General features: G+C 38.9%; 1 protein-coding gene across 3 annotated transcripts in view; it reads right to left on the bottom strand.

The window, feature by feature from the left end:
• The window catches only part of LOC150084557 (disheveled-associated activator of morphogenesis 2-like), a 575,048-nt gene that overhangs the window by 234,444 nt on the left and 314,865 nt on the right, over positions 1 to 25,739 (bottom strand). For all 3 annotated transcript variants that reach the window (XM_090375315.1, XM_090375314.1, XM_090375316.1), the window contains exon 9: positions 10,878 to 10,944. In XM_090375315.1, the coding sequence (XP_090231441.1) occupies positions 10,878 to 10,944 (67 nt within the window). The remainder of the gene's footprint in view (positions 1 to 10,877; positions 10,945 to 25,739) is intronic.

Below are 25,739 nucleotides of genomic sequence, written 5' to 3'. Positions count from 1 at the left end.
ATAGTGTTCGTCCAATCCCTGATTGGACGAACTAAAGTATGTTGCACTAAATTTCCATTGCTTACACACAGAAATGAAAGTGGGAATTTTTGTTGAACCTCAACTCTGCAAGCTGCTGTTAGACTCTGTATTTGAAGAATCCATGAACCAAACTGAAAGAGATGGTTGGACTGGCTTCAAAAATGTAATACACAAGTTGGAAACAATCAACAGCCACATTATGAGTGACAATTTGGAGAAGTTCAGAAAAACTAGGCTGCAGTATGAGTGTTAAGGTATACTCCTTGCGCTCTTGCTCAGATATTTCCCAGAAAATTTAAGTAGTTTAGGTTCAGCAGAGGGAAAGATTCTATTGTGATATAAAATAAATGGCAAAAAAGGTACCAAGGGGGATGGAATGTCCATAATGTTGGCTGACTACTGCTGGATGCTAAAAAGAGGGACGGCCAATGAAACCGGCTTCCTGAGAAAGTCAAAAATGTGTAAGTTAACCCATTCCAATATGTAAGAAATTCAGTTTGCAACTATTTATGCTTCATAGGAGGGTGTAGCATTTTATATTTCTGTTTTTATGTATTTTATTCTAATTTATATTTTTATATTAAAATGACTTATTAGAAAAATCTTTAAAATACAAAGAAACCAGTAGCACATCCACAAATATTTTTTTTTTTGTATTTGCAAAACAAAAATTCTGATGTGATTGAACAAATTTCAAGTAACTTTCAAAATTTTCATGAAAAATATAGTTCGCATTACTTATTGGCAGTAAAACATCAGAGTACTTTTCTTAAAGTGCAAACTGGTCTTATCCATATATTAGTATTAGTAGTGGCAAGTGATGCAAGAATGCAAGCTTATAAAGCATACAAAAAAAAATGCACACTTCACCTATTCTTACCCGCCAAGAATTTTTCTAGTTCTTAATTGATTTTATTCAAACCATCCACTTCCACAGTAACAACAGATGAAAGTTTGTTCCAACAATCAAGCACCTGCTGGCTGAAGGTAAATTTCTCAACATCTATCCTGCAACCATCCTTCCTCAACTTGAATTTATGCCTGCTCATGTGTGTAGTTTCAGCAAGAGGAAGAATGCCATCAACATTTAGCTTACTCAATCCATTCAAGGCCTTAAATACAATCAGATCTCCCAGCAGATGCCTGGTCTCCAGATGCTGCAATTTGCAAAATTGAAGCCTTTCTTGGTAAGATCACCCTTTTGTTCCCTTCACCAATCTGGTTGCCCTCACCTGCACCCATTCCAGCAGATCTACTTCCTTCCTAAAGTGAGGCCTCCAGACCTATATACAGTAGTCAAGATGTAGTCTAATCATGGCCTTATACAAAGGGATAATCACCTCCTTATCCCAGCTATCAAAGTTTCTGTATATCATTGACAAAACCCTGTGAGCTGTCCTGGCAGAATATGTGCACAGAGACTTTCGTATCTGACTAGACAATTACCTCCAGGTCTTTTTCATTTTCCACTACTCTGAGTGTAGTACCACACATTTAGTACTATATATATATTGTGTGTGTGTGTCTGTGTGTGTGTGTGTCTGTGTGTGTGCGCGGACACGCGCACGAGAGAGAGAGAGAGACAGAGAGAGAAAATCAATTGTTCTAGTGACAGTCTGCAATTATTAAACTTTCTTAAATTCAGTGTCTTCTCCTGTTCAACTATCCCTTTATCCATTGTCTCTAATGCCACACTGCTCCAATTTGTACAGCGGTCTTTTATAGGGGACAGTATCAAAACCTTTACTAAAATCTAAGTACAGTTGAACCCGGATAAGAAGTTTTCCATGGGACTGGAGATTTAGAACTTCTTACGCGGTAAAACTTCTTAGAAGGGAAAATAACCTAAGTGTATGAAATATTAACTAAACAACTAAAAATGCAAAGACACACATAAATAAGTTAAAGATTACTTTTAAGTACTATTTCAGAATTTATAAATATTTTTTACTCTGCCTATGGAAAACATTTTTAAACTGGGGATTTCTAATTTCTTAACATTCTGTTCATTAAACTTATCACCAATTTAGAAGAATGAGCTCCTTTGGAGTTTCAATTTACCTTAAAAGGTCTCAATTATAATAAGACAGAGCAACAATCCACTAAGTAATTCAGAACTGTTCACAAAAGACAGATGTAGGATAGACATGCAGAAATTTGCCTTTAGCCAGCGGGTGGTTGGTTGGTGGAACAGACTTCCATCCCTTGTCGTAGAAGTTGATAGCCTAAATATAAGGCTCAGCTGGACAGGTATTTCGGAAGAACAGAGGGGTGAAGCGGAAGTGGTTTTTTTTTTTTTTTTTTGGCTGATGCTGCATAAGCTTGCTTTCTTGCATCAAATGCCTCTACTAATGCTAATGCTGTCCAGTTATATTAAAGGAGGCGGCAAAGCAACTAAGCAAACCCTTACCCATAATTATGAGAGTATCCTTGGACTCAGGGGTGGTTCCCAGGGACTGGAGATGGGCAAATGTATCCCCAATTCACAAAAGGGGATCGAAGGGTGACACAAGTAATTTCAGACCAGTTAGTTTAACTTCTGTTCCGGGTAAAATAATGGAGTCACTGGTTAAAGATGCATTGCAGGATCATCTAGACAAGACTGCAGCAATAATTCAGACACAGCATGGATTTGTTAAGGGAAAGTCTTGTCTGACAAATTTGATTGGTTATTATGATGTGGTTACAAAGGTACTGGATGCAAAAAATAATTTTGATATCATATACTTGGATTTCAGGAAAGCTTTTGACACTGTTGCGCATGGAAGACTATTGTACAAATTGGAGTAGAATGGTATTAAGGGTAAGTTGCTACAATGGATAAAAGGATGGTTAAGTGGGAGAAGACAGAGGATGGTAATCAATGGGTGCTGCTCTTCGTGGACTAATGTTATTAGTGGAGTCCCACAGGGTTCGGTGTTGCGTCCAATGTTGCTTTGTATATTTATCAAAGTAATGGCAGTGTGCTACTGCAACAGGATCTAGATAAATTGGGCAGATGGGCTAAGAAGTGGCAACTGAAGTTTAACCTTGACAAATGCAAAATACTGCATATGGGTAGAAGTAACCCCAGAGAAATGTACCAACTGTGTGGTACTACACTTAAGGTGGTAGAAAATAAAAAAGATCTGTGAGTAATTGTGCACTCAGATATGAAGTTTTCTGAGCAATGCAGACAGGCTGACAGGGCAGGTCATGGGGTTCTGTCAATGATATATAGGAATTTTGCTAGCAGGAAAAAGGAGGTGATTGTCCCTCTGTATAAGGCAATGGTCAGGCCACACCTACAGTACTGCATACAGGTCTGGAGGCCTCATTTTAGGAAGGATGTAGATTTTCTTGAGCGTGTACAGAGAAGGGCAACAATATTGGTGAGGGGAATGAAGGGATCCTCTTACCAAGAGAGGCTTAAGTTCTGCAAATTGCAGTGGCTGGAGACTAGGCACCTGCGCAGTGATCTGATTGAGGAGTATAAGGCCTTGAATGGGTTGAGCATGCTGAATTCTGATGGGATCCTTCCACTTGTTCAGATTACGAACCTAAGGGGACATAAATTCAAATTAAGAAAAGACATGTGTAGAATAGATGTGCGGAAATTTGCCTTTAGCCAGCAGATGGTTAATTGCTGGAACAAACTTCCATCTGTCGTGGAAGTTGATAGGTTAAATAAATTTAAGGAGGAACTGGACAGGCATATGGAAGGAATGGTGTGATTTTTTTTTTTTTTGGCTGATGCTGCATAAGCTTTGGTCCTTGAGGTTGTCACAGATATTCTCTCAGATATGCCAGACAAGCTGTTCTTGCTACCTGGGAGTCTAAAACGCTGATGGAACTGATATTCGGGTGACACTCAAGTCAAAGGGGACCCAATTTCGGCGAAGTCCGGACGGTCTATGACAGCCACATCCTCTGCTTGCACCTTCACGATGGTGGGACTGTTAGTAATCCTGGGTATAACCTTCATGCACAAGTACATGGTGGGTGACCACCCAGGTGTGAACCAACGTAAGCAGGGGTCGAGGTGTGGCGCCCACACCACATGGAGGAACGCCGCCCCTCTATGTTACCAGGCAGTACTAGGTGGTAGATGACTCTCATCAACCGGTGAAATACCACCACTTTGCTTATTGGAGGCTTGAAGTGGTGGACCCATGTTTAGTCTCTAGAGCTAAGTTCCGGCCAACCCTTCTCTATCTCTTCCATCATGCAGTATGATTGATGATTTTTGAGGTTATGATGAATGTCGTGGCGAGATCCAATATTCCTTACATTTCGAGGGTACAGCTCTAAAACGGTGTTCGCAGGCCGGCCGCTAGTTAGTACACCGGACTGAACCTATTGGTAACTCTCTAGGAAGCTTCCGGATCAGCTGGTGTATAATCTTGCTACCTCTACTCTGCCAGATAGTGACTGGAGGGAGTCCGAGTAGTGTGTATGCGGGGAGCATAGTCGAGGCCACGTTATGTCAAGGACCTGGGTATATTCTTACCACATGTACGCCATATCCAAAAATTTCATTACCTCATACAGCATGTCCCACCCACTTTTTCTTACTATTGAATACACCATGAATTGTCAAAATAATAGAGCAAGCTTATCTGCGAAAAGATCTAAACCTCCCAAGGACTTCCTAATTCATTTCACAAATATACGTGGTCTCAATTCTAATCTCAACGATGTCCATTTCCACTTGCAGTCTTCCAAACCCCATGTACTTTTTCTGACTGAATCTCAGTTATCAGTTGATTCAACTACTGCTCATCTCAGATGTCCAAATTATTTGCTGTATGATTCCTTTCGCCTCAAAGGTGGTATTTGTGCATATGTCTGTTCTGATATTCCCTGTCAGAGACTTGGCAATTTAGAATCTCCTCTCTTTGATCTTTGATCCATGTACCGCAATCCTCTATTCTATCACTCAGTGTATTATGAATCGCTGTGTGATTACTTTCATCTGAGGCCTCTGTGCACTAGAAGAGTTACTGCTGACATCGCCCTTCTAGCCAAAGTAATCACTGGAATTTACGAAGCATCTGATATCCTGAGTAAAATAAACTTCAATGCTCCTTGTAGACAAGTCAGGAACCTTACACCGTTTCGCCTTGACTCTGCCAACACGGACTTAATGAAGTTCAGTCCACTGAACAGAATCAGCAAATCAGCAAATGACTCTCGCATTGACTTCTTTGACAACTCCCAATCACTGATGAACTCCATCCACAAGTTTGCCTCTTCACTTAAACTGCAAAGTGACTAGCTCACATCTAATTATTGTAGCTTTTTATTTGTTATATTATTTTTCTATTCTCTAACGGATTAATTATTACTTGTTTTACCGGTAACTTAACTTAATACAATCCTCTTTTGTACATATGCTTTTATTGTTTGAATCTATATCAATGTTTATCGTCCTGTTGGATTTCATATTATTGTTATTATGTTTATTGATCTGATCTCAGATACACTGTTAATGGTTACCTGTTGTGTATCTTGTTATTAATAAAATAAAATAAAATAAAATAAAAAATTCTCTGGCTTAAAATCTCTCTACCTCATTGTGTAAAATTCATCTGTTGTCTCTACCGTTCTCCCAACTCCACTAATCACTTGGAGCTCTTTGACTTCCTCTCTTTGCAACTTGACTTTCTCCAGTCCATCTTTCCTAACAGTGAGGTAATTTTCCTTGGTGATTTTAACGTTCACAACTCCAGCTGGCTTCCGTTTTCTAGTCACACCGACCCAGCAGGTCGAGATGCTGAGGCTTTTGCAATTACTAATGACCTAGCACAGATTGTTCATTTACCTACAAGAATACCGGACAATCCTAATCATACAGCCAATACGCTTGATCTTTTTCTCACAAACAACCCTTCTAAGTACAAGGTTGAAGCGAGAGGTCCTTTAGGCACTTCAGATCACAACTTGGTGATTGCCTCTTCTCCAATGGAACCTTTATCTCATGACTATTCCCAACCTCATATTGTTTGGCATTACAAGAATGCAAAATGGGATGACCTGCAAGACTTCTTTTCTTCTTTTCCTTGGTCTGAGTACTGTTTCAAAACTTCTGATGTCAACGTTTGCTCAGATCGTGTCAGTGAAATTATTCTTGCAGGAATGGAATCCTTTATCCCACACTCCACTTTAAAATCTCGTCCTTTATCTAAACCTTGGTTTTCCAATAAATGTGCTAAGGCTGTCCAAGAGAAGAACGTTGCATATCGTAATTGGCTTGTTTCTAATTCTTCAGTTTCATTTTCTGCCTACACCAAAGCTCGCAACAATTGTAAAGCAGTTATTAATCAGTCCAAACTAGAGTTTGAACAGGCTAAGAGTAGAAAACTTGCTTCTTGCCCTAATGGTAGCCGAGCATTCTGGTCTCTTGCCAAAGCTATTGGCCGCAACTTTTGCCCATCTCTGCTCCCACCTCTGTCCAAACCAGATGGTTCTGTTGTCACTTCAGCCAAGGATAAAGCTGACCTGCTAGCATCCCATTTTTCTTTGAGCTCATGTATTAATGATCTTGGTAAAACACCTCCCACCATTCCTAACACGCTCCATTCAATGCCTCCTGTGGTCTTCCGTCAAAAGGATATCAGAAGGATTTTGATGAATCTTGATGCTAAGAAAGCTCCAGGTCCTGATGGTATTTCTCCACTTGTTCTCAAAACCTGTGCTCCTGAACTTACTCCTATTCTTTGCCGCCTTTTTTCACTTTTTTATTCCAAAGGTGTTTTTCCTTCTGCTTGGAAATTTGCTCATATCCAGCCAGTTCCTAAAAAGGGTGACAAATCCCTCCCATCCAATGATCGTCCCATTGCAATTACTTCTACTCTTTCTAAAGTAATGGAGAAATCAATTAACCGCCAACTCTTAAACTACCTAGAAACCTTCCGTCTGATCAACGATCGCCAGTATGGATTCCGTCAGTGTCGATCCACTGGTGATATTCTGGCTTATGTTACCCATTTATGGACTAATTCAATGGAAAGGTTTGGTGAAACACAAGTAGTTGCTCTTGACATCTCAAAGGCTTTTGATCGTGTTTGGCATAAAGGTCTTCTAAACAAGCTTCCATCTTATGGTTTGCCAACTGTTTTTAGTAATTGGTTATCCAGTTTTCTCTCTGATCGCTCACTGAGGGTGATGGTAGATGGCTCTCTGTCTTCTAACTTCTCCACTAATGCCGGTGTCCCCCAAGGTTCAGTTCTTTCCCCCACTCTTTTCCTCTTGTATATCAATGACCTTCTTCCATTGACTGGAAATCCTATCCATAGTTTTGCCGATGATAGCACATTGCATTCAACTTTCCATTTTGAGAAACCTTGTCCAGCTCAATCAGCTTCAAGTTCTCGAAAATCTGCTGCCAATTCCTTAAATGCCGATCTTCAGGTAATTCTCCAGTGGGGCAAAGACAACTTAGTTGATTTCAACCCTTCTAAAACTCAATCTTGTCTTATATCTCGCAAAAAGAATTCTTCTGCTCCTATGCTTATCTTTAGTGACACTCTGATTTCTAGGCAAAATGATATATCTCTTTTTGGGATTACCCTGACTTCTAATCTCTCTTGGCACAAGCACATTACAAATATTGCTTCCTCTGCATCTAAAAAACTTGGTTTTCTCTTTCGCTCTCGGCATTACTTTACTCCCAAACAGCTGCTCACTCTGTATAAATCGCAAATCCGCCCTGCCATGGAATATTGTTCCCACATCTGGGGTGGTGCCCCCAAAACCTTTCTCAGGCTTCTTGATTCCATTCAGAAGAGAGCAGTTAGGTTAATTAATGATTCATCTCTAACAGAGTCTCTCCACTCGCTGTCTCATAGACGCACTGTTTCTGCTGCATGCCTCTTCTACAGATATTTCCATGGGCACTGTTCTTCTGAATTGGCTTCTATAATTCCCGCTCTCTCTTTCAAAACAGTCCAAACACGTGCCGCCACCAGCCAACATCCATTTACTGTCCAACTTCAAACCCACAGAACCAACTTTTCATCTTCCTCATTTATTCATTCAACTGCCGTTTTCTGGAACAACCTTCCTTCATACATATTTCCTGAAAATTACAATCTACAGAAGTTCAAGTCCAATATCAACAAATATCTTCTTTCGTCTTCTCAACCTCCAACCCAAGCACGGTACTAAGTACTATAGGTTATAATACCTCTCGTGTTTGGGGTTCTCATAAAAAAAAAAAAAAAAAAAAAGCTCATACACTTGCTTTCTTGCATCACATGCTACTACTACTACTGCTACTACTACTAATACTACTACTACTACTACAGAACTTAACACGGTCTACATATCCAATTATGGATATTGATGAAGACAATTGCAATATGTCACTTCCATTATGTCAAAATGTTTATACTAAAAAGGTATTAGCATTGAAAGTCTCAGAATACGAAAATTCACTAATCGAACAAGTTAGTGCCAAGCATCATTTTAGTTTGTAGTAAACCACTGAAGTAGGTGAAATGGCTTCATTTCTGTTATATCTCATATTGTGAATGCCTTATAATGAATTGCCCTGATATTGAACTACCTTGAATAAGCAATGCTTTGACAATGGATTCTCAGCAGATACCACCGCCCAGGGGTGGTGGTATCTGCTGAGAATCTGCTTATTGAATATTTGCTTATTGGGGGTACTGCAATATCAGGGCAACTCATTGTGAAGGCATTCACAATATAAGATACATGTATATCAAAAACGATGCCATTTCATCAACTTTTTGATTTACTACAAACTAAAATGATGTTTGGTACTAACTTGTTCGATTACCAAATGTTTATATTGTTTAATATTTTTTAATATTAAAAATAAATAATTTCTATATTTAAAAAACGTATTAAGTCGAAAAACATCATTATAATAATAAACTGAATATTCTTTATCATGAACTGTTTATGCGGGAAAACTTTTTACCTGGGAAACTTCTCACGGGGGAAAATAATACATTACAACATATAGAATTGAAATTGGGACTTAAGAAACCAAACCTAGTACAGGGGGAAACTTCTTATGTGGAAATTTCTTATCTGGGTTCTACTGTATATGGTGTCAGTATTATATTTTGCATCCAGTTCTTTTATTGCTACATTGTAATGGCCAATCAGTTTGCTCACACAAGATCAGAAGCAAATTTAACAAAACCATGCTGTGACTGGAGTATAACTGCATTATTTCTTTAACCAGTGACTACATTATTTTCTCTGCAACAAAAGTCAAGCTTACAGATCTGCAATCACTTCCTTCACCCTTTGATCTGCCCCTTATGAATAGGAGTGACATTTTCGCATCTCAAGTTTCTCCTCTGAGTTCAGTGATGCGCTCATAATTATTACCAAAGGCCTGCTGATCTTTTTTGCTGCATATCTTAATATAATTGGATAAATCCTGTCAGCTCCAGGTGCCTGTGTACTCTTATCTTTAGCAGTTTCTCTTTCAATGTTGTCTCTGTTATTGCACAATCATTTAGCTCCCTGTCAGAATTTGATACACTTCTGGCATTCCCATCTATAAAAATTTCCTTATGTGTGAACATAGATGCAAAATATCTATTCAGTTTGTTGTATATGTACTTTGATAAGTTCATATGTGTGCTAAGTTTCAGTTCACAATATAACCAAAATGAAATAAATGTTCAAAATATTCATTAGTGTCAAACATGGCATGCAACATTGATTTATTTCAAACAAATTATGAAGAAAGTGACATCTGTACAGAGAGGATGGAACATTTCTTGGTACTGTTGATAGACAATATGCGTCAAAATAAATTAGCATTAGCATTAGCATTAGCAGAGGCATTTGATGCAAGAAAGCAAGCTTATGCAGCATCAGCCAAAAAAAAAAAAAAAAAACCACTTCCACTTCACCCCTCTGTTCGTTCAAAATACCTGTCCAGCTGAGCCTTAAACTTATTTAGGCTATCAACTTCCACAACAAGGGATGGAAGTCTGTTCCACCAACCAACTACCCGCTGGCTAAAGGCACATTTCCGCACGTCTATCCTACATCTGTCTTTCCTCAATTTGAATTTATGCCCTCTCAGGTGATTATTCTGAGCTACAGGAAGAATCCCATCAGCATTGAGCATGCTCAAACCATCCAAGGCTTTATACACCTCTATCAGATCACCTCGCTGGTGCCTAGTCTCCAGACACTGTAATTTGCAAAACTTAAGCCTTTCTTCGTAAGAGCACCCCTTTGTTCCATTCACTAATCTTGTTGCCCTTCTCTGTACTTGTTCCAGCAGCTCTACATCCTTCTTGAAATGAGGCCTCCAGACCTGTAAATTGCCATTGGTCCAACCCTTACACACTCTTAAAAGGAGAGTATTTTAAAATAATAAGTTTATAACATAGTTTATTTACTTTAATTCTATATCATAACCATTAGGAATCTTAATTCAGAACAGAAAGTATAATAAATTTGTTGCATTTCCAGTATGTTTTAGTATTACATAATTGCATTTCCAGTACATCTTACCTCTCCACTGCTGTACTCAGACTCTGTTCCTTCTGGCTAGACAAAGAAGTAATTACTGTTATTGCTTTGTATATTCACAAGGAATAGAGTCCAAGTCCATCACTGGACAAAGCAGAATTTCCAAGTTCACATACTCACTGATTAATAAAAACTGCACAGAATGGAATTAATTAGCATTTCCTGAGTTATCAGTAAAATGGTTAGTATTAGTATAATTACAAAATAAACAGGCTTGTTTTTACTCTGCTAACTGTTATAAACAGTCTTTCTAAATGTTGTTTCCACAGAAAACTATCATATGTGTTTATGCATATTATATTAATTTCACACAACACATACTGAATTAAAGAAATGTGTACCTTATCGAACTTCCTAGAAAGCTCTTTATCATCTTCATTTCTAACCATCTCAAAGATATCCAAGTGCCTGAAAAAAAAAAAGATGAAAATCAATGAGCAATAAGTACAGAGATGATATTCTCTGAGAGATAGCCCATTTATAATTCTTTGATATTCAGTATCATTGGTTCTTATATATTACATGTCTGAAGGTTTTGCTATTGCTATAATAGAGTTGTTATATGTAAAAAAAGTAAAGTGCAGCCATTATCAACCCACTGCAGGACGGAAGCCTCCTCAACAATTCATGCTGAGGGAAATGGACCATAATCTGCCACGCTGGTCCAGTGCAGGTTGGCAGATCAACCATATTCAGCAGTCAGGGGCTTGAACCCCCAGTCTACTCAAAGAGCGTGTGCTACTGCACTCCCGCTCCTGCCCACTTGGCTATGGAGGCACTGTTATAAGTATATATATATATATATATATATTTTTTTTTTTTTTTTTCACAAGCCTGGTAACGTTTGTGTAAGATATAGAAATAATCATAATTCACTATGTAATGAGAAAAAAAAAAAAAAAAAAAAAAAGGAAGTTGATGTTTATATTTAACAATTTCTTCTATGCATTTTGTGTGCTGAATCCAAACTTACCATTGGTTTTTCTCCAGTTTCAATATTTTGGTAGCAATTGAAGGTTTCATGATATTGCCAAGTTTTATATTTTATATAATTGCATACCATGCCATGTTATATATAAGGGTCTTTAGCATAATAATTTTTTTTTGTTGTTGTTCACTATGGGTTACCAAACAAAGGTGTGAGTTATCTAGATATTTGATCTGCTTTATTTGTGCATATTATATGGCCTGAAGCAGGTAAAGCATAATATTATTGGTGTCATCAAGTTTTGCAATGCATTTGACGGCTATTGTGGAATGTCTATGGATAATCAAAACAAGTTGGTGGATACTACATTCCTGTTGTGGCAGTTGTGAGATGGTTTTGTGGTAGTCTTAAGTGTTGTAGAGAGGGAACCTACAAACAATTATGATGACTGCTGCTTTTGTATGATTATAATAGTCCTAGTCAAGACATCAAAGGCAGATATTGTTGGGATATCAGAGACATGGTGTCACACAGTCATAAGCAGTGCAGAACTAGAATTTGGGGAGTACAATGTGTACAGAAAAGTTACACAGGACAGGAAGGGTGAGGGATTATGCTGTTAGTTAAGAAACACATAAAATCTAAGGAAGTGCATCCAATTGATGTGGGGGGACAATGCAATGCTGAGTTTGTTTGGTGTGACATAAGCACTGGGAAATGAAAAATGAGAGTAGGTGTGTGTTATAGGCCTAATGAATCTGATGAGTATAATGAGCAATTGTGCAGAGAAATAGAGTGGGCCAGTAAATTAGTGTGTGTCTTATAGTGGGGGATTTTAATTTCCAGGATATTGACTGGAATTCATGGGTTGGTCACTCACACACTAGCAAGGCTTTTGTGGATTTATTAGATGATTGTTTTCTACAGCAGCAGCATGTTCGGTAGGCAACTAGAGGGAATAATACTCTTGATCTGATTTTCAGTAGTGATTCTTCATGCATCAAGAATCTGCAGATAAAGGAACCATTAGGTGACAGTGATCACAGTGTGCTGAAGTGGGATTTACTCAAAGACATAACTACCATCAAGGGTAAAGGGAAGAGTTTTGCTTCCTAAAAGGTGACTACAGTGTTCTGAGACAGTATTTAAATTCTATACGGTGGAACCAACTGATAATGTTACTAACAGTAAATTCAAAATGGGAAGCATTCAAAGAATTAATCTTGGAAGCTACTAGGCTTTTCATACCAACAAAGAAATATTGTTCAAGATTTAGGCCTAAATGGATGTCAGATGAACTAATTAGACATGTGACAGAGAAGAAAAATGCATGGGATACATATAAATTAACACATGACACAGAAGCCTATGATAGATATAAGCTGGTCTGTAACCAAGTTACAAAGGAGGTTAGGCAGGCAAAAGCATATTACGAGAAATCTTTGGCAAAGGATGCAAAGAAAAACAGCAAAGAGTTCTTTACTTGTGTAAACTCTACAAGGAAGGGGATGATTTGTCCACTTGATATCAATGGTTCAACTGTTGATGATCTTGCTCAGGTAGGTAACAAACTAAATGAATATTTTGCATTGATATTCACACATGAGGAGGAGTTATTCAGGGAGATGTATTCAACTCTGGCAGTAAGCTAGATAATCTTGTAATAACTGACAGTAAAGTGGAGGAGAAATTGTTGAAGATAAACACAAGAAAGGCACCTGGGGTGGATGAAATCTATCCAGTTATATTAAAGGAGGCTGCAAAGGAAGTAAGCAAACCCTTAGCCATAATTATGAGCTTCCCTGGATGCAGGGGAGGTACCCATTGGACTGGAGATGTGCAAATGTGACCCCAATCCACAAAGGAGGATCAAAGGGAGACACAGGTAATTACAGACCTGTTCGTTTAACTTCTGTTCCAGGGAAATTAATGGAGGCACTGGTTAAAGAAACATTGCAGGATCATTTAGACAAGACTTCATTTATAGCTCTGACACAGCATGGGTTTGTTAAGGGGAAGTCTCGTCTGATTAATTTGATTGGATACTATGATGTAGTCACAAAAGAATTGGATGCAGGGAATAACTTTGATATTATATATTTGGATCTTAGAAAGGCTTTTGATACTGTTGCACATGGAAGACTGCTGCAAAAATTGGAGCAGTGTGGCATTGGTGGCAAATTGTTGCTATGGATAAAGGGATGGTTGAGTGGCAGAAGACAGAGAGTGGTAATTAATGGACACTGCTCGTCGTCGACTAATGTTATTAGTGGAGTACCTCAGGGTTCAGTGTTGGGTCCATTGTTGTTTTCTGTATTTATAAATGATATTGATGATGGTATATCAGGCTTAAAGTCTAAGTTTGCAGAAAATACCTAGGTTGGCAGGATTGTTAATGACACTAATGACAGTACAATGGTGCAACAGGAGCTAAAAAAGTTGAGCAGATGGGTTAAGAGGTGGAAAATGAAGTTTAACATTGACAAATATAAAGTTCTACCTATGGGAAGCAGTAATCCCAGAGTAATGTATCACCTCTGTGGTACCACACTGACAGTGGTAGAGAATGAAGAGGACCTGGGGGTAATTATGCGGGCAGATATGAAGTTCTCTGACAGTGCAGACGGGCTACAAGAGTAGCTCATGGTGTCTTTTCAATGATATACAGGAATTTTTCTAACAGGAATAAGGAAGTGATTATCCCCTCGTATAAGGCAATGGTCAGACCACACCTTGAGCACTGTATACAGGTCTGGAGGCCTCATTTTAAGAAGGATGTAGAGCTGTTGGAATGAGTACAGAGAAGGGCAACAAGATTAGTGAATGGAACAAAGGGTTGCTCTTGTGAAGAAAGGCTTAATTTTTGCAAATTACAGTGTCTGGAGACTAGGCACCTGCGAGGTGATCTGATTGAGGGGTATGAAGCCTTGAATGGTTTGAACATGCTTAATGCTGATGGGATTCTTCCTCTTGCTCAGAATAATCACCTGAGAGGGCATATATTCAAACTGAGGAAAGACAGTTGTAGGATAGACATGTGGAAGTTTGAATTTAGCCAAATTTTGTTCTACCAATCAACCAGTGTGTGGTTGATTGGTGGAACAAACTTCCATCTGTCATTGTAGAAGTTGATAGCTTAAATAGATTCAAGGCAGAACTTGACAAACATTTGGAGAGAGTGGATGGGTTAAATAAGGGTTTTTTTTTTTTTTTAGCTGATGCTATATAAGCTTGCTTTCTTGCATCACCTGCCTTTGCTAATGCTAATGCTAAATATTTAAATAGCAAAGTTTAAATAGCATGTAGATTGAAAAGCTGTAGTGTATCCCAACTGTAGCATATTAGCATTAGCATTAGTAGAGGCATATGATGGAAGAAAGCAAGCTTATTCAGCATCAGCCAAAAAAAAAAAAACCCCACTCCCATTTCACCCCTCTGTTCATTCGAAATACCTGTCCAGTTGAGCTTTAAATTTGTTTAGGCTATCAACTTCTACAACAAGTGATGGAAGTCGGTTCCACCAACCAACCACCCGGTGGACAAAGGCAAATTTCCGCACATCTATCCGACATCCGTCCTTCCTCAATTTGAATTTATGCCCTCTGAGGTGATTATTCTGAGCAAGATGAAGAATCCCATTGGCATTGAGCATGCTCAAACCATTCAAATCCTTATACACCTCTATCAGATCACCTCACCGGTGCCTAGTCTCCAGACTCTGTAATTTGCAAAACTTAAGCCTTTCTTCGTAAGAGCAACCCTTTGTTCCATTCACTAATCTTGTTGCCCTTCTCTGTACCCGTTCCAGCAGTTCTACATCCTTCTTGAAATGAGGCCTCCAGACCTGTATACAGTACTCAAGATGTGGCCTAACCATTGCCTTATACAAGGGAATAATCACCTCCTTATCCCTGCTAGAAAAATTCCTGTATATCATTGACAAGACACCATGAGCTACTCTTGCAGCTCGTCTGCACTGCTCAGAGAACTTCATATCTGCCTGCACAATTACCCCCAGGTCCTTTTCATTCTCCACCACTGTCAGTGTAGTACCGCAGAGTTGATACGTTGCTCTGGGGTTACTGTTTCCCATATGTAGTACTTTACATTTGTCAATGTTAAACTTCATTTGCCACCTCTCAGCCCATCTGTTCAACCTTTCCAGATCCTGTTGCAGCAGCATAGCGTCACTAGTGTCCTTAACGACCCTGCCAACCTTTGTATCATCTGCAAACTTGGACATTAAACTTGATATCCCATCATCAATATCATTCATAAACACCGAAAACAACAACGGACCCAACACTGAACCTTGAGGAACTCCACTAATAACATTAGTCCACGTTGAGCAGTGTCCATTGATTACCACTCTCTGTCTTCTGCCACCCAACAAACCCCTTATCCATAGCAGCAATTTGCCTCCAATGCCACACTGCTCCAATTTGTGCAGCAGTCTTCCATGTGCAACAGTATCAAAAGCCTTTCTAAGATCCAAATATATAATATCAAAGTTATTCCCTGCATCCAGTTCTTTTGTGACTACATCATAGTATCCAATCAAATTGGTCAGGCAAGACCTGCCCTTAACAAAACCATGCTGCGTCTGAGCTATAACTGAATTCTTGTCTAGATGATCCTGCAGTGCTTCTTTAACCAGTGCCTCCATTAATTTACCTGGAACAGAAGTTAAACTAACAGGTCTATAATTACTTGTGTCAGCCTTTGATCCTCCTTTGTGAATTGGGGTTACATTTGCACATCTCCAGTCTATGGGTACCTCCCCTGAGTCCAAAGAAGCTCTCATAATTATGGCTAGGGGTTTGCATACTTCCTTTGCTGCCTCCTTTAATATAACTGGATAGATCCCATCCACCCCAGGTGCCTTTTTTATGTTTATCCTCAACAATCTCTCCTCCACTTTCCTCTCAGTTATTACAAAATAATCCGGCTCACTGCCAATGTTTACTTTACCTACATCATTCTCCTTCCTGAATAACTCCTCATGCATGAATGTAGATGCAAAATACTCGTTTAGATTGTTAGCCACCTGAGCAGGATCCTCAACTGTTGAACCATCAATATCCAGTGGACCAATCTGATTCATCCCTTTCCTTCTCGAGTTCAAATATGTAAAGAACTCTTTTCTGTTTTTCTTTGCATCCTTTGCCAAGGATTTTTCGTAGTCTGCCTTTGCCTGCCTAATCTCCTTTGTGACTTGGTTACAGACCAACTTATATCTATCATAGGCTTCCATGTCACCCATTAATTTGTATGTATCCCATGCATTTTTCTTCTCTGCCACATGTCTCATTAATTCATCTGACAACCATTTAGGCCTAAACCTTGAACAATATTTCTTAGTTGGTATGTAAAGCCTGGTAGCCTCCAAGATTAGTTCCTTGAATGCTTCCCATTTTGAGTTTGCTGTTGGTAACAACATCAGTTGGTCCCACTGTATAGAATTTAAATACTGTCTCAGACCATCATAGTCGCCTTTACGAAAACAAAAACCCTTCCCTTTACCTCTGATGGTAGTTACCTCCTTGAGTAAATCCCACTTCAAACACTGTGATCACTGCCACCTAGTGTTTCATTTATCTGCAGATTCTTAATGCATGAAGAATCACTACTGATAATCAGATCAAGAGTATTGCTCCCTCTTGTTGCCTCACGAACATGCTGATGTAGAAAACAATCATCCAATAAATCCACAAAAGCCACAAATTCCAGTCAATATCTGGGAAATTAAAATCCCCCATTATAAGACTCTCTGATTTACTGGCCCACTCTATTTCCCTGTACAATATCTTATTATACTCATCAGAGTCATTAGGCCTATAGCACACTCCTACTCTCAATTTTGATTTCCCTATGCTTATGTCACACCAAACTGACTCGACACTGCCCTGTCCATAAATGTCGAGTGGCTTCACTTCCTTGGACTTTATGTGTTTCTTAATTAATAGCATAACCCCTCCTCCCCTCCTGTCCTGTCTATCCTTTCTATACACATTGTATTCCCCAAATTCCAGTTTTGCATTACTTATATCTGTGTGACACCACGTCTCTGATATCCCAACAATATCTGCCTTTGATGTTTTGAGCAATACCTCAAATTCATCAAATTTATTTACCAAACTCCTAGCATTGGTGTACACGCAGGTATACATGCACCTGTTTCTATTCTTAGCTACCGTAACACAACCCATGTGTTTACTTGTACCGCAATGACTACCAGCAGTCTCTGAAATATCCTGCATCTTGTTTTCCAGGCTTCTGCTCATTTCAATAGAAGCAGTGCAAGAATCACTTCCACCTCTGCCAGTGGCTACTGTTAATCTATTAGTCCTTGTATCCTCCCCAACTAGCAGTTTTCTGACCCACCTAACACTGCCTCGACAGCATCAGCAAAAATTCTTGCACCCTTTCTATTTAAGTGTATCCCATCCCTGTAGAAGCAATCTCTCCTGTTAACAAGTACAGTCCAGACTGAAAAAAATTCTACCCCTTGAGCCTTGCACAATCCCTCCAGGGCCGAATTGATCGACAAGGCTCTCATCATATACTCCCTCCTATCGTGTCTGGGCAGAATTGCAGACACTTTCAAGTTCAACCCTAATTCACGGCTTTTTTTCAACAGTGACCTGTACTTGCTAAGTAAATCCGCCAGTCTCCTACTCTTAATATCATTAGTGCCAACGTGTACAACTATATCACCTTTTGTGCCCTTAAAAGATGATATCCGCTCTACAACGTCATCAACCTTTGCCCCTGGCAGACATACCCTGGTCCTATTCCACCTATCCTTTTTACAAAGCATGTTCCCCGTTTCCCTGACAATAGAGTCACCAACAACTACTAGTTCCTGTGGGACCAGCGCATTCTGCCTAGGGGGCTGCCTCTGTGTTGCCTGATGACCAAGTGCAAGCTCTGCCGTTGATGTGGGCAGCTGAGAGCTTGATGGGCCCCTCAATTTATTTCCTTCGAGGGCATCCACCCTGTCCTTCAAGCTCTCATAAAGGCCCATAACAACGCTGAGTTGTCGCCTGATTTCCTTGCACTCCTTACATCGTGCACACACAAAGACATCCCCCTTGGCAGTATCATGTCCCATACCCGACTGCTCCGCATACATCAAGCAAACAGTGCAATTTAAAAGACTGTGATTCAGAGGGCAACTGCCCCCCTCAGTTCTCCCCTGAACCACAGCACTCCCATTAGCTTGAGCCTTTTGCTTTACTGGTCTAGTCAGAGTCATGATTCCGATTTAATTCAATAAAATTCAAAACAAAAATTAAATCCTTAAGTTATATCCCAAAACAGTTATGTTATATATATATTTTTTCGGTATCTAGTGTTTTCTACGAGTTCCCTTTATACAACTTCCGTATCACGTGTACCACTATAGTTATGTATTAATTATTTGTTACGATTAAGTCGTTATATATATATAGAGTTAAAAATACAATTTAATTGACAATAAAGTTTATCAAGATTAATAGATTTACTGATTAATTGACAATATTATATTATGCACTATATTGCACTAAGCTTATGCTATCGTGTAAAAATGGTGGGAATTCACGAACGGTATTTCTACGGACTCGTAAGTATTGATTAGCTTCCAAATCTCGCTATCTCAATTTAGAATAAACTAAGGATCCTAACTAGGTCTATAATCTACTTATAGAAGATAATTTGATATAACAATTGGTTAATAAATCGACTAAATTTGGTTAAAAAAAAAAAAAAAAAAGACCTCTCGTTCAATTTGTGACACGTGGATTTGATACCGTTACCGATACTAAGTAATATCTACAAAATCTGTCTAAGTTAAACTTTAAACTAAGTATCGTAACTAGGAATATAAAGCTACTCTAGAAAATAAGTTAATATGACAATTTAAACTAATAAAGCAGAAAATAAATCAGGAAAAACTTCTCTGTTTCAAGAGCTTTAAGGAGCAACGTCCGCACAGGCCAACCTCGCACCCAGACTCTCCAAGAGAGTATCATTCTCTGTTGCTCCCCTGTGACACATGAAGACCTGCCAACTCCCAATTCACCTTCCAGAGTTGGATGATAAATCTGGTGAACAGGATAATTGAGATTACAGCTGAGAAGCCTGTTCAAGTGAAGGGCCACATGTCCCTAATCAACAAGAATTTTAGACTTATTTTTGAGGAATTTGGGCCTAAACAAATCCATTGTAGAAATTTTGACATCTCACTGGAATCTACTGATTCTCAGCAGGGATAAGGAGGTGATTATTCCCTTGTATAAGGCAATGGTCAGGCCACACCTTGAGTACTGTATACAGATCTGGAGATCTCATTTCAAGAAGGATGTAGAACTGCTGGAACGAGTACAGAGAAGGACAACAAGATTAGTGAATGGAACAAAGGGTTGTTCTTACGAAGAAAGGTTTAAGTTTTGCAAATTACAGTGTCTGGAGACTAGGCACCGGCGAGTTGATCTGATTGAGGTTTATAAAGCCTTGAATGGTTTGAGCATGCTCAATGCTGATGGGATTCTTCCTCTTGCTCAGAATAATCACCTGAGAGGGCATAAATTCAAATTGAGGAAAGACAGATGTGCGGAAATTTGCCTTTAGCCAGCAGGTAGTTGGTTGGTGGAACAGACTTCCATCCCTTGTTGTGGAAGTTGATAGCCTAAATAAATTTAAGGCTGAGCTGGACAGGTATTTCGAACAAACGGAGGGGTGAAATGGGAGTGAGTTTTTTTTTTTTTTTTTTGGCTGATGCTGCATAAACTTGCTTTCTTGCATCATATGCCTCTACTAATGCTAATACAAGGTTTGTGCATAAAAAAAAATACATGTCACTTATACAATTTTTAAATTTCTGCAGAATCACTGTGCTGTTATTGTTTTGATTTGATAGGTATTTATGAAGAAATCGGTACTGGACACAATCAGAAGAATGGTATCTTTTCATATACAGTTCAAGCAAAAGTTTGGAAACTGTATTGCTTCATAATGGGAATATAGACCAATCAATTCCTGTTGTACACACTCTGCTCATATTAAAGAAGACTATAGAAATGTGAAACATATATTAGAGAAGATCAAATGTGACCAGTATTGATGACATCTGTTGTTCCTTTTGGGTTTGCAAGCATTTACTAAAGTTCTCTTGCTTTCTCTGCTTCTGAGACAGCAGTGTAGAGCAGTAGATCAATACTACAAAAGAAGTGAACTGTCTGCCAGGACTGAGTGGCAGCATGGCACACATAATGCAGTAAATGATCCCTTGGTTCAGAGAAACAAAGTTTTGCTTCCAGTACCATATCAGGTAGGGAATAGTCAGAAATTTGTTAAAAGACTGGACCCTCATTGTAACACCTTTTACAATGTACAGTCTATGTTTACAAAAATATTAATGCAAAAGTGGAAGGTAGCATATTTATTGGTTCTCAAGTTAAGAAATGGAAGACAAAATGACTGTTGCTGAGCAAAATTCCTGGTGGTCATTTTGCCTTGTGGTGAATAGCTTTCTTGATAATGTTAAGAGTCAAAATTTCAAAGAACCAGTTGACAAGTTGACTGAAAATTATGGACAAACAGGATGCAGAATGTCAATCAAGCTCCATTACTTGCACTCTCAACTGGAATTTTTTACACCAGATCTGGGTGATGTTAGTGAAGGGCATAGGGAGGGATTCCACAAGGCATGCTGTCAATGGAGGAAAGATGCCAAGGAAGGGTGGAAAGAAACTAACATGATCCTCCTGAACGAAGGCCCACCATATGTGGGCCTTCGTTCAGGAGGATCATGTTGACTATAAAAAATAAAGTCTTTCAAATGTACATTTTTAAGCAATCTTTTAAGCAATCAAATTAAAAAGTAGAAGGGCTTCTACTTTTTAATTTGTAATTTTTTTTTAGCTTTCTGTTTACTTGTAGCAAACATTAATATTAATACTCTATTCTGTACATAAGTTTAGCATTTTCAATAAGTCTGATACATTGTTATTGCATATTTACTTTTCTTTACTCACCATTTACTCATCAATAGTTTTCCTTTCTGGGTAAACCATTGATGCTCTCAAAAAACTAAGTTCATATTCCGAATCAACATAACCAAATTCATAAATAAATACCAGAAATGTAGATGAACAGAACCTTTTTGAAATTTTGTTCTTCAATTATATGTAGTATAACTGAAGAACAAAACATAAGAACATATTCTTTTATGTTCTTCATTTATGTATAGCATAACTGAAGAACAAAAGAATATGATTTCTTCTGCAATAAAGAAGAAATACTCATATTGTGGACACATACATGCTTTTTCATATGAATTGTTAATGTGAAAGAGAAAGGTATATGTGCTCCTGCTGAAAGTAATTGTTAATGTCAAATAAAAATGTTATGCCCATAGATGTGTTGTAGTATGCTGGTTGCCACTCAGTAATTTTCAAAAAAAAAAGGCAAGAAATAGTTTAAAATGGCACATTTCAAAATTTCTTTCTTTATTCTGAAAGTTACAAGATCAGTGGAGAAGAGTGCAGCTTCCAGATGGAAGCTGCACCAGAAGTTAGATACTGTAGTATAAACAATCAAGAACATTAAATGCCCAGGAATGGATTCATTAAGGGTGAAGTCATAAATTTTAAGAATTTTAAGGTGATACCAGACCAACTGTTAAGTTTTTTTAATGCTTGCCTCAGGGATAGAGTATTTCCACCACCATGGATGGAAGCACTATTAAAACTTCTGCTAAAATAGCCATTGAATCCAAAAGACAGGGCAGATTCATATCATCCTATTGCATTGTTGTATGAAAAATGTATGAAAGATTGCTGGCAGGAAGAATTATGGTGTGCATTAGAGAAAAATGTGAGTGGTCTGAAAAACAATATGAGTTTATAGCAGGGAGAGGGACTAATGATGCATTGGGAAAGTTGGTGGAATTTGTACAGCACTGCAAATTGAAATGCTGTTTGGGTATCTTTGTAGACTTTGCTGGGCCATTTAACAGCATTGACTGGAACAGTGTTCTTATGGTATTACCTAAGGTAAAATGCACACTACAGATCCACTCTGTTATAAGAGATTACATCTTCAAACAGGCCTATGGGGCTGGGAAATTCCATACTGCAATAATTACAAACAAACACCAGCCAAGTGATTAAAATTTTACTATAAAATAAAATACAATAAAAAAATAAAATATAAAAAAATACTATGATACAAATATCGGGAGACTAAACTAGTACAATAAAATAAAATAAGTTACAATATAAAACAATTAAAAACAATGCTAAAATTGTTAAAATTTACTAAAATACCGAAGCTTTCGGAGACTGCTGTCTCCTTCTTCAACAGTGTACTATTACTGCAGTGACACATCCTTAAGTAGCAGGCCCATAGCATTCAAACACGTGATTCACCAGGCACATGGTCGGCATTCCTCACATGCGCATCGGAAACGGAAGTGGCTTGGGAGCGTGTCAAATGGAATCGGTCATCCCATCTGAGGACAACCGCCTCAAACAGGGGGGAAATTCATACCCCTGTCCCTGTTAATAGTATTATGACTGGATGAACCGATTTGCAAGCTCTCAAGCCACTTGCATTCCCAAAATCCATGGGCACGGTCAGTAATGACCGCATCCTCAGGGGAGATCCAATGTTGCTTCTCCCAGAAATGCTCTGCCACAGCAGACCTCGCATAGTTTGCAGTCTTAATAGTGGTCATGTGCTCCCCCAGATGGTCTTTTAAATGCTGCCCTGTCTCCCCCACATAACACTCCTCACAATCCAGGCACTTGATCTGATAGACCACACTACTAGTAGAGTCTTGGGTTACGGGATCTTTGACTTGAGACACCACTGTGTGCAACCTCCGTCCCGGAAGTTGCACACAGCGGGTCTGACACTCCCACAATGCCCGTACAACACGTTCTGAAAGGCCCGGGTAGTAAGGAATGTATGCAGTAGCCACAGGGGCAGGCAATTCCCTATGATTGGACTCTATTAGTATATTTGTTTAAGACCCTCGAGGGGTACCCACACTTGCTGAGGTCTGCCGTGACTGTACAAATTTCGATTTCTTTATCCTCGGGGGTACTACAGTGGGTCCACACCCTATTCAACAATGCCCTGGCTACACTATTATTGGCACAGGCTTATCAACATAAGAATAGTGTAGCCAGGGCGTTGTTGAATAGGGTGTGGACCACTGTAGTACCCCCGAGGATAAAGAAATCAAAATTTGTAGAGTCACGGCAGATCTCAGCAAGTGTGGATACCCCTAGAGGGTCTTAGACAAATATACTAATAGGGTAGAGTCCAATCGTAGGGAGTCGCCTGCCCCTGTGGCTACCACATACATTCCTTACTATCCGGACCTTTCAGAACACGTTGTACGGGCATTGCGGGAGTGTCAGACCCGCTGTCTGCAACTTCCAGGACGGAGGTTGCACACAGTGGTGTCTCAAGTCAAAGATCCCGTAACCCAAGACTCTACTAGTAGTGTGGTCTATCAAATCAAGTGCCCGGATTGTGAGGAGTGTTGTGTGGGGGAGATGGGGCGGCGTTTAAAAGACTGTCTGGAAGAGCACGTGACCACTATTAAGACTGCAAACTATGCGAGGTCTGCTGTGGCAGAGCATTTCTGGGAGAAGCAACATTGGATCTCCCCTGAGGACGCAGTCATTACTGACCATGCCCATGGATTTTGGGAATGCAAGTGGCTCGAGAGCTTGCGAATCGGTTCATCCAGTCATAATACTATTAACAGGAACAGAGGTATGCATTTACACCCCCTGTTTGAGGAGGTTGTCCTCAGACGGGATGACTGGTTCCGTTTGACAGCAGTCTCGGAAAGCTTCGGTATTTTAGTAAATTTTAACGATTTTAGCATTTTTTTTTTTTTTTTATCATAACTTATTTTATTTTATTGTAATAGTTTAGTCTCCCGATATTTGTATCATAGTATTTTATTATATTTTATTTTTGTATTTTATTTTATTTTATAGTAAAATTTTAATCACTTGGCTGGTGTTTGAGTGTAATTATTGCAGTATAAGAGGTTACTTCTGTGACAGATCTGTTACAGTCAAATCAGCTTGAGGGAGTAGCAGAAAAGTTGTAAGAGGCTATTCACAGTCGAATTCAGTCCTAAATGATTGGTTAAAATTTGAACACAGCAACATCATTATGATGGCATATGCTGATGACATTGTTTTTCCGGTGGAAGGTGATTCGAGGCTCCAATTAGAGGAGCAATCACACTTCATTGTATCGAAGTTGAGTAACTGGTGATTGCACAGGCTCAGGGTGTCCACAGCAAAGAGTAAAACCCTGTTGTTAAAAGGACATCTGTATATTACAAGAAACCCACAAATTTGAATAGATGGAGTCAGTCTGCAGTTCTTGAGATGATCAAGTACCTAGGACTTAAGATTGCACAGGCTCAGAATGTCCACAGCAAAGTGTAAAACTCTGTTGTTAAAAGGACATCTGTATATTACAAGAAACCCACAAATTTGAATAGATGGAGTCAGTCTGCAGTTCTTGAGATGATCAAGTACCTAGGACTTAAGATTGATAGGCACTTACAGTTTGTCTAACACATCAATTACATTGCTGAGATGATATGTAAATTTGTTGGTATGATTGCACATGTAACTAGGAAGGAGTAGGGATAAAAGGCCAGACATTGAATCTATTTTGTGACTGTATTTTCTTGCCAATTGTAAGCTATGGGTCACATGTCTGGCTAGATTATGCATTGCAAATGCAAATGTTAGGAAGATATTTGCAATTCAACGGGTAATATTTTTGCACCTTAGTATGGCCTGTAAGATTGCGTCAAATGAAGCCTTGCGGGTTGTAACAGAACAGCTGCCACTGGATCTGAACTTAGTATTTAAGTCAAGTTCCTTCTATTTGCAGTGTAGACAGCCACATGAGTGGATATCTATTGAGATTTATTGTGATGGTAGTTATAATGAGGAGAGAAAACAGTTGTGAACTCTGCTTGTTGGTTGGTGGCAAGACAGATGAAACAATTGCACCAAGGGTTTAATAACCAAACAGTTTCTTCCAATTATTAAACAGTTTGGGAAAGGTATGCTAAGTTGGTTTCACCCAAATCTCCAGTCAACATTCCTGATTACAGGACATGGGTCCTTTGAAAAATTAAATCAATTAGGGATTTCAGATGTTCATGTGTACTTGTGGAGAAAAAGATGACTAGGTATGTGTTCTGTATAGGTGCCATGAGTACCAGAATCTATGAGTGGAA

This window comes from Mastigoproctus giganteus, chromosome 6 (genome assembly GCF_048544385.1).
Source record: "Mastigoproctus giganteus isolate SK-2022 chromosome 6, ASM4854438v1, whole genome shotgun sequence".
NCBI classification, from domain to species: domain Eukaryota; kingdom Metazoa; phylum Arthropoda; class Arachnida; order Uropygi; family Thelyphonidae; genus Mastigoproctus; species Mastigoproctus giganteus.
Note: the sequence above shows the minus strand (reverse complement) of the source record. Positions and strands in the feature narration are given on the sequence as shown.